Below are 10,597 nucleotides of genomic sequence, written 5' to 3'. Positions count from 1 at the left end.
CATTTTGATGAAGGAATCCCCTCTAAACTCCAGCAGAAAGTGAGCTGGATATGAAGCCTCAGCACCTGGGATGTGTTGGTGTTTGCTTTCCTGTCAGAGTGAGGAGGCTGCAGTCTGGCGCCTACCTCCTTTCGTCCCATAACTTCAAGGACATCACATCACAGGGGAGCCAGGATGGAGGCAGCGTGATGTATCACTACAGTGAGCCTGACACCTATCCCATCTGAAGCAGCTATAGGACGCCTCATATTTCAGTGTAGAAGTGTCATAATGTTGTTTACTTCCCAAAGAATGGCTCATTGATGTGATAATAGTTTAACAGTGTTGTTGTTTTCTTGGCTGAGTCTTGAATGTATTCTCTTAAAGTGAATTTCAAAGGGACACTTTCCAGCAGGGGCGTACCAGGCTTTCTGAGGGGCATAGACAAACATATTAAAAAAGGGCACAGGATGCATTCGGTGGTTTACAAGCGTGTAGAAGTCTTTTAAAGCATATGGCAGCCTAAATGGCACGGTTTACTTAATTTTAAGGCCACACTAGGATATATTACTCATGTTCTATCTACCAAATAGTCATCCAAAGATACATAGTTGTTCAAGAATCAAGAAAAAGAAACACAAAATATGAAGGAATTTAACGTTCTGAGAGGAAAGGTAAGACTGTTAACAAACTAAAATGTTTGAAATTCAAAAGAAAAGCTAGATATTTGGGAAAAAAAGAATGATTGACTTTCTCTGCAACGTTAGAGAAGATTGATATGTTATGACGAACAATTACCAGTAGCTTTTTTACTTACTAAAATTGATATCTTCCAACATCATCATATCATTCCTTTTACAATTCAGTATAAGTTGTTGAAAAAAAATTCTTAATTGTGATTCTTAATACTATCAAACTATCATTTGTCTCAGTAACATCCATATGAAGTAGTGGATTTCCCCTTGAAACGCGTGAAACAATTAAGCTACCCTGTTAGCTTAATTGTTAAGCTACCCTGTTAGCTTAATTGTTATCTTTTTTATTTTGCAGTGATTCATTTTGACCATATGGTTGTTTCTCTTTTTCCCTCTGACTGTGTCTTCCGTCTACATTTTGGCATGATGCAGTCAGTGCTTGTGTACTTTCCCTCGTCCTTCCCTCCCTCTGCTCGCTCTCCGCCCCTCTGAGTACAGGCAGTGTGTTCCGCGCAGCGTGGACACACTTGGAGATGTCTCGGCAGCATTACGCACGACGACACGATACACGCTAGAGCCTCCGTTAGAAGGACAGGACACTTTCAATGCGTAACCGGACTAAGTCTTAACTTTTGTCTTGGAAAGCCCTTTATTTCCAGGCACCTCATCACGTCTTTCTGATATTTTCCTGCCGGCGGATAAAACTCGGATCCCCCTTTAACAACTGCAACAGTATTGGGTCTGGATGACTTTCCTCCTCGTGTCTTCGGGTCACTGTGACTGTAGTGGATTGGAAACGATGTAAACAGTTTGGGGAGGAAACAAACTCCGCAGAGCAACAGTTATTTCCAGTGATCCCAAAAAGAGAGGATGATCCCACCGGCCAACATGATTCAGGACGAAAGTGGGGGCAACGAGGAAGATCATGACCAGATTGAAACACCAAAAGCTCCGACAACGGACTCCAGCCAGCAGGAAACCAAGGTAAGACTGTCTGTCCTCTTATTATTTACTATAACCACCATCCCCCGGGATAGACAGATATACTGTGGGATCAGCATCAGTCCAAGTCTTATTAATAGAGCAGGGCAAACCAACTTCTTTCAACAGGACAATAAAACGGACTCAACAGGCAGCTAACACAAACCTCAACATGCTTGTTACTTTTGATCACTAACTGGCACGCCGATCTGCCTTTAAAACACATCCAACAGCCTTAACTGTTTAAATTTAAAGAGGATACCATACCGATGACTTCAAAAATAGTTAGCAGCTGCACAAATAGGACAGCAAACACATTTAAAGTGGCACGAAGAGTCACCACAGACTCATTATGAGGTAAACGGACTTCCTCAGGGTGTTACAGCATCATTCAAATACGATCATGATGTTGTACAATCATTTAAAAAAACAACTTTAGATCTATATTAGACTACTTTATAAACACATATGACTTACATAAATAGAGTTTATCCCCAGTTTAGATTATATAACCTATAACTAATGGGATTATGGTATTAACATTCATTGTTGCTAGATAATTGATGGTAAGGCTATTTAAAGCCCCATGTAAGCCTAAAAATAGGTTCATTGTGGTAAAAGAAGCAATGCAATAGTATTATGTGTACACTGTACAGTAAGGGCCATTTGGGTTTGTTCCTTCTACTTGTGGCTGATTTAGGAAAGTAGGCTGTGTGATAGATATCCACAGCTGCCTCAGGCGTTTTGCCATCTATTTGGGTCACATGATGCCCACACTACTACAATTAGCATTACAATATTGGACTAGTCATCATGTTAGTGGATGGCTATCAGCTCCCCTCTGCTGTCCCCAAAACACCTGCACAGGACAGATGAGATGTATAAGTCTCTTCATTATTTTCCATCAGTTTGTGAACGGAAACTGTTTTTTGGTGGTGTTTTTCCGGAATCATAGACATGCTTTCCTCTTTGACTATTGTGTCTCTTGAAGCGTGTGCATGTGAGCTCTTTTTTTGGCACAGCTGGTCACATTTTAAAAGAGTTCTTCTTCCTGGCTGACATTGCACATAAAGCCTCTGCCAAACCATAAAACTTCTTCTAACATCCAACGGTAGTAGAACATCGGAAAGACAAACAAAAGTGAGAGAGGAAAATGTTGAGTCGTCCTTACATGCAGTACAAGTAGAACGAGTTCCACTATAAGCTGAAAACGTTTTCTACCTTTTTAAGTGAAGCTTTGTTTGTGTTTTTATTCTTCCTTAAAGAATACTGTGAGGCCTGAACATCAGAAGCGCAAGGTGAGCCTCCACTCTTGTGTAAACTGTAGCGATCTGCTGATTTAGTCCATCATATCTGCATGTACATAAAGATAAAAGTTGTTTTGCGTTACAACTTTTCCTGCTTTATAAGAAGGATCACTTAGTGACGTTAATGCCACATACAAATTAGTTCACCATAGAGGGCAATCTTTGTTTATAGGCTGCATCAGTTAATGAGTTTATTTTTAAATGATCTTCAGCCATAACTGGAATGTTATTGTTTTTATTATTATTTATTATTTAAAACATTTCTATCTATATTATTTTTCATAACTCATTCCAGCCCTTATGAACCATTCCTGCTTTTTGATAAATCTCAGCTCTTATAGATTTGAGGACATCAATCACAGCATGAGCTCCTTGATGCATGTTCACTTTTCTGATTTAGAGATCTTTTATTTTTTACATCTTCATGTAAGGAACGATGTGTAGTATCTTTCCCATCACATCTTTTCTAAAAAACTACAATGTACGCAGAATTCCAACCTCAGGAAAGGTGATGAACAATTTAATTTATGCCTGACCACAGTTTTCCTTTTCAGGGTGTGTGAAAGCCATGTGAGAGCGGTTACAGTGTGTGTGCTCTATGTTCATGTCTGATGTGCATTCCTGTGTGGGCGGTAATGGTAGAGAAAGGCTCTAAATTGATTGTTTCCTGACCCGTTGAATTATTGATCTTCACCACACCAACGCTGCAATGGGAAGCTCTCTAAACAATGTGTTCAGGCTTGTAAGTCAACAATAATGCAATAACAATGGCAGTTTTCAATTAATTGTATTAAAGTCTGCGATGGAATATGAGTCATCTCGGCTCAGAATCAGTTGATGTAAACTGTCTGTGTGCAAAGCTAATACTTTAAAACAAACGGTTTAACCCTTCTGCACACCGCAGAGAAACCTCACCTGTTTATCTGTTTAGTTATACATTCAGGCCTGTTCTGTGTGATGTGCTTAAATAACATGTTTCTGCAATGAGAGACTTGCAGCCGTACCGTCCAGAAATCATAACCATAACATCTTATTAGAGGAGCTCAAAGATTCTTTATTGCGTGTTTAAGCCCAGAATGAAATGGGTTTCACAGAGGAGGAAGATCACACTGGGAGGTTAAATGAGGAGTTGTCAGTGTGGAGTGTTATGAATTGAGTTACTGTCATAAAGGGCCCTAATGAGATTAAGGCTGCTGCCAGATATGAAAGCACAGTGTGAGAGGAAAAGTGTTGATATATGCATTGCTCTAACCAGAATATCACATTACCTTCTAGGTAGGAAACATTGAAGGTTTTCCACTCAGAAGTGATAAGTTGCCCCTCGCAATAGTCTTTTATCAGCCATCAGACTCTGAGAAATGTGCCTGGAGGTTTTACAGACTCAGCTTGTAATCTATTAGGGTTATTATAGAAATTGATTTGCTTCACTCAGTTCTGCTGAATTCTTCTCTCTCCTCTTCTCTTTTTCTCTTCCTCGCTCCATTTGCATTGACGTGTTTTCTCTTTCTTTCAGCTGCAGAGACTAAAACGCTCCTTGTCCTTCAAGACCAAGACCATGCGCAGCAAGAGCGCGGACAACTTCTTCCGAAACAGCAACGACAACAAGACGGAGCTGCTCTCAGACGTGAGCAACAGCACGGGACATCTCTGCAACATGGCCCCGCCGCACATCACCCACCTGCCCATCCCCCCCGTCCCTCCAGCCATCCCCTCCGCTCCCCCCCCCAACTCACGGTCCCAGATACGTAACCCGCTGCAGGTAGACTCAGCAGGACACTGCTTCATGGAGCACATCTTCAAGAAGCCCACGTTCTGTGACGTCTGCAACCACATGATCGTAGGTATGGTTACACCGCCTCCCTCCTTCATTAGTGGAAGCAGAGTATCTAACTAAGATCGTAGGAGAAAAAAAATCCTGCACATCATCAGATGAACTTTGCAATCAAAGCATTGAGAATAACCTTTTCTTAATGAGGCCTTCATCAGATAACCTGATAAAGTTACATAAAAAGGCTCCAACATCAGAATAACAATTAGAGAGTTATAAATATGCAATAATATGCACATACGGTTTGGACGCCAACCTTGGTTTTTTATCATGCTTAAAACATTTTGAACACAGAAGCCATATTCATAAAAACACTAATTAAGGCACCCGATACAGAGCATCCATCTCGACCAACAGACTTGGGACCATAGTATCTCCATCCTTTTCTTTTTGGCACGCTGAGCCAGGTTCCTCCATCTGTCGGCCGAGGTGTCAGATAGCCAGCTGCTCTACCTGTTCTCCCCCTGCCAGATGTTCTGTTTTCTCTGGCTGCCCCCCCTCCTTGTTAACTATCGGTTCAGAGGGACCACTAGGACTTGGTTTCTCAGGGCATCTGCTGATTGATAATGATAGCTGCTCCCCGAACCATCTGCCCAACTATCCCCTGATACCACAGCAGATAAAGGACGACAGACCAGTGACAATGTGGGCAGGTTGAACAAATAAATGAATATATATCAGTGTGCCAACAGTCTTTGCTTTTCGTTGCATAATTGAAACAATCTAGTTTTTGTCCGACTAATGGAGTGTTGCCTGTGTGGGGTTTCCAGTGGCTGAGGCCTTGAATGGATAATGATAGTGAAAGGATGATGTAAGGTCCTGTGAAAGGTGCTGATCCCTCTGGTCCAATCATGAAGGAAGATGCGGCCTTCTTCTTAATTTGTCCTGTTTTAATTTTAACATACTATCTTGCATGTGTGTGTTCATGGTGCTGTCATAGTCCGACTCTTGACATCCAGAATCAAGGGCGGCTCACAGGAGACAGAGAGACACATAGTTGTGTTAAAAGATACTTAAACTGTACAAGTACAAGCAAACTGTGATTAATTCATCCTAATGGCAATTCATTAGAAAGCTTATGGAGTTGAAGAAGTACTATATTATGTATTATAATTATCGATGATTCTTAGATGTGGATAAGGTTCTCCGAAGTGAAATGCTTCTTGTAATTCAATGGATATAAGTGTACAGCAGACTACATCTAAATATAGGAATACATATAAATGTGTTAATTTGTCAGTTTAATGGTGTAGATAAAAACCCAAAATAACTTTACATATTCACCACCTTAAACTTAAATAATATAGTATATCATTGGAAATGGAAAGGACATGTTGATCCTTAAATGGATTAACACTTATTTTAACTCAAGGTTTAATCTTCATGAATGTTACTGTTTCAATATTTATAATACACCCTAAATACAGCCACATATGTAGATTAATAGCATAATGGTAATATAGCAAAAGATAGCCTGGCACATTAAACACCCACCTTTTGTTTCCTGAAGGAGGATCCCTTATTATGAAAGCCTGTGCAAATTAAACACGTCATCCATAATAGAAATGGCTGAATCATATTATAGTGCTCACTGACTCATTTATAAGGTTTACTAGATGAAATAGAGCCAAGCTAGATTAGTAAATCTTTAATAGAGCAAAAACATATTACCATTTTTCTGGTAGGTGTTCATCTTTGTTTTGAAACCCCTTTGTAGAGAGACTAGCTCATACAGTACATGGTGTTCAGTTGAACAATTGCTATTCAACATTAGGAAAATAAAGAATTCATAGGGATAATCTTAATGTTATCATTAAGAAGAGAATCACTGTCAGTGACTCTGCTTTGTCACAAGAGGAGTCCCCTTTTGTGTATCTAGAAATGTACTCAAAACCAGTATAAAGAAGAGAGGTACAGCCAGTATACACCCACAGTCCATCACACAGGTGTTTTCAGTTTGAATAGATCTCGTGCTTGATTGACATCTCCCTCTCTTCCTCCTGTTAGATTTGTTACATCTGTAAGGGGCGGAACATCCACGCTGTTATCTTTATAATTAGCTTAATTTCTAGTCTAATCAGCCAGGTTTATGGAAAACACCTTTGTGGGTGGGCTGAGCCTTAAACCCAGATGTGCCCTTAATGTGATATAATTAGGAGAAAATTGTTGAAAAGATTGTTCAGAAATTTGATATGGAGAAGTATGTTACTGTACAACTTTTACATTTTGCCATCACATGAAATATAGACTTATATCATGTTTGTAGAATCAGAAAAACACAAAAATGTTGTTAAATTGTGCTAAATATCCACTATTTTAGATATTTGTTGCACTGCACTGATCTGCACATCTATGATGTTGAGTTCATAAATACCAACAAAGATTTTAAGTATTTTAAATAAAGCATATCATACTTAATGTAGACTTAGTGCATATTGGATTACTTGTGTCGAAAGGCTAAATATAGTATGGTAAGATAAACTCACAGGTAAATAATTTGTGTCTTTAGGTTTGTTTTTAGGCAAGCTCAGAGAAGACTTGTTTTAAAAAATGCAGTTTCAGTAACAAAGAAGTGTCTTTGGTTTGTATGCTCTACCACTTCTTCCCGTATTTATTCCAAGGTGACCTCGCTATTTTTGTGTCTCATCCAATGTAGTTTTCCTAATCATTACACGGGTTAAATGCTATGTTCAGCGTGCAGCCTTTTGTCCATGAAAGCTAGCGTTTTGTTTTTAGGCTCACAATGAGTAAGGTCCACTGGTATATAAAACTGCTCTGATCGAGTACAGCCTTATGCTGAGATATTGATTGCGGATCTTTGCAGAAAAATGCTTATTAAATCAATGTCTACATGAGTGAACGGGATAGTTACTTGTGCCTGATGGAGCTTCAAAAATAATTTACTGCGAAGGCTTAAAAAATATATTTATAGATTTTAGGTTATACACACACATTCCAAACAAAGAGCTGGTTGAACAATACATGTGCCGTAAACTTTCTAATAGTACATACTGTCTGAGAGTAATACGCAGATGAACACTTCGGATATTATTTTTGAACATTTATTAAAACAAGTTCCTTGACAGTGAGTCTCACACAACATGGTACAGTTACAATATAATACAGTTATATATAAATAAATGTATTATATAATCAAGAAATACAACATAAAAAAGCAATTATCAGTACAAAAGTAAAAGACATACAGAGAGTCCAATTAAATGTTTACAATATGTTTACTTGGCTACATACCTTATAAAAGGTGACCATTTCTCGAAATACACTTCCATCTTGAGTTGTAGTTTCACTTTTATATTTTCCATACAGTGTACAAGTCGTTGTGTCCATTGGTCCAAGGTAGGGTTTAAGCCAGTTTATTGTAATTCTTTTATTGGCTATTAATGCCAGAACTCTGAACATATACATTTTGTCCTTCGAAATCTCTGATATTTTTAAATTACAAAAAATCACCTGTCAGTCAATAATTACTGATATACTTCATACACTTTAAGGGGTTAGGCAGTAATATTCTTACAAGATGCTTCAAATGCCTCAAAGCAAGGCATCTAAATTCCTGGATTAATGAATAAGACGAGTTGATATCTACCATGAAGGACAGTAATCTCACTTGAATAACGTGCATAAATCTGTGCTAGGAAATCCCTGAGATGACAGGTTCGTTAGACTGCAGAGAAATTAGTGGTCAGAGATTGGGTTGTAGACAGATATGAATGTGATGTTAAGTGAGGCTTTACTTCTTCTCCCTGCATTAACACATATCAGACACACACACTACGCTGTGTAAGAAGTGTGTACTAGTATTCAATATTCGACACAGATTTAGTTTTAAGATGAGGAAATTGTTTTTGTTCAGTGTCGACAGCTTTTCCAATGACTGTTTGAGAAACTAATTACATCTGCAAATAAACCAAAGAAAGTTGCCCCGGTCAGTGTTTTCGCAGAGCTTATGAAGATCAGGAGGTGGAGGAGTTATTGTCACGATGAAGGAAATCAGGAGACGTGAAATAACAACAGTGGCTTAATGGATCAATGTTGGGCTATTGTAAGGAGGGTGTGCAGTGAGAGAGACGCTGTGGGGAGGAAGAGTGGGCAATTGAGGGGGGGGGGAGACTGTGTGAAAAAAAAAATTAGAAACAAGATGGAGAATGTATGTACAATCTGGCAGGACCTCTGCAGCATAAATGAAGTATGGGCTTTAAAAGCAGAGTAGCCAAGTAAGAGCAAATGCCAGAGAGAGCAGCGCTGTGACTCTCTTTCTCTGCAGCTGCACTGCTTTAAGGACCCTCTCTGAGCCTGGAGGAAAACGTAACTAAACACACACACCTACGTCATTACCCAGCCATTACTGAAGGTGGACAATGTCAGCAACTTGTGAAACACTGTGGTTTGTTACCTTATTAGCTGTTATGAGTTAACATGGAGGCGTCTCATTATTCCTCCATGTTGGAACGACTCAGCCCAAACAAGCCAATCAACAACTCCTTGTCAAGAGCTTCTTCATTTGCTTCCTGTCCCTGAGCATCCAGAAAGACGGACAGGAAGTCAATCCAGGGTTTCCTAAAGATGCCAGAGAGAACATTTTACAGACATGAGGGAGAAAGAAACTCCAAGTGTTCATTAAACATCATCAGTTGACCTTTAATAGTGTGACCGGAAAATTGGTGCAGGTTGTACTTATTGTTCGTACTGTTTTTGTTTTGTTGTTGTTGTGGTGATATGCAGCTGACCCATGTGAGGTTCAGTCTGGGATCGCATTTCTCGCGGTTTCTGTCTCAGGTTAACTAACTCCGGCAGCTCTGCAGCAGGGAGGCTCACCCGGGCGACACCAGAGATTTAAATGGAGAATACAGATAGAGTTTTCCACCCATTACTGAGCTCTTGTCACTGCTGCCCAGCTCCAGATACTAGCTATGACACCAGTTCACATAACCGCACATATTTATTTTCCTCTGTGTTGGCTCAGTAAACTACACAAGGGGCTTTGTACCTTAGGTTGCCTGGACAGTCTGTTGTGTTTTCTGCTCGGTTACATCTTTACAGTGTTCTTGCTCAATGACCCTCTTAACCCTGCTCGTCAAACTGAGAAAGTATTTTCTTGCTTCAATACCCATTCACTCACATCATGGACAAAGTTGACAACCTTTCAGTGATGAAACGTATATTCTCCCTGCACTCTCACGGACACTGAATGAGATCAATTAATCCTTATATCCATATTTTTGTATACACGCATGCAATACAGAGCTGGAGGTGCATAGCTGCCGGACTGTAACTAATAACTGCACTGAGACTCTCAGTACTGTACAGTAGTAATAACACTGTCCTCTCCTGCCAACGACCATCAAACGATAAACTGCTACAACTGGTATTTTTTGTCCTATAATCGTGTAACATATATATACATAGTCTATGATAATTAGCTTTTTTAGTAACCCCTCTCTCCTTATATAATTTTGTGGGGATGTATAATTTGACAGTTTTTATATGTGTGTCGTAAACCTGGATGCTTTGGATTATGAAATGATATATGATCTTTTTTTTGTACAGCCAACCCCAATCATCATTATTTTGAATGGACATGAGCAGGGATATAGTCTTCAATGTTTCATGGTCAAAACTGTAGTTTCACAATGTTTTAGTGAGCCTATGTGTCATTTAAACTGCCAATACATTTTTAAAGAGTAAACTTGAGCTACGTGACTTTTAATTCTGGTGATAAACGTATTTTAATTAAATCTGTAAGATGAACAGTGAAAGTTTGATTCCCTGCGGTGACATTGCACTTC

General features: G+C 39.3%; 1 protein-coding gene across 2 annotated transcripts; it reads left to right on the top strand.

Annotated features, from left to right (window-relative positions):
- The first annotated feature begins 1,175 nt into the window (after positions 1-1,175).
- Positions 1,176-5,435, top strand: stac (SH3 and cysteine rich domain). Of its 2 annotated transcripts, XM_034078329.1 has the most exons (3): positions 1,176-1,658; positions 2,921-2,953; positions 4,476-5,435. In XM_034078329.1, the coding sequence occupies exons 1-3, from the start codon at positions 1,545-1,547 to the stop codon at positions 4,854-4,856; spliced, it is 528 nt and encodes a 175-aa protein (XP_033934220.1). In that variant the 5' UTR covers positions 1,176-1,544; the 3' UTR covers positions 4,857-5,435. The 2 variants fall into 2 exon arrangements, with proteins under 2 accessions (XP_033934220.1, XP_033934221.1); XM_034078330.1 differs by lacking the exon at positions 2,921-2,953.
- Positions 5,436-10,597: the final 5,162 nt, after the last annotated feature.

The sequence above is a fragment of the Pseudochaenichthys georgianus genome, unplaced genomic scaffold, assembly GCF_902827115.2.
Source record: "Pseudochaenichthys georgianus unplaced genomic scaffold, fPseGeo1.2 scaffold_411_arrow_ctg1, whole genome shotgun sequence".
In the NCBI taxonomy this organism is placed as follows: Eukaryota; Metazoa; Chordata; class Actinopteri; order Perciformes; family Channichthyidae; genus Pseudochaenichthys; species Pseudochaenichthys georgianus.
Note: the sequence above shows the minus strand (reverse complement) of the source record. Positions and strands in the feature narration are given on the sequence as shown.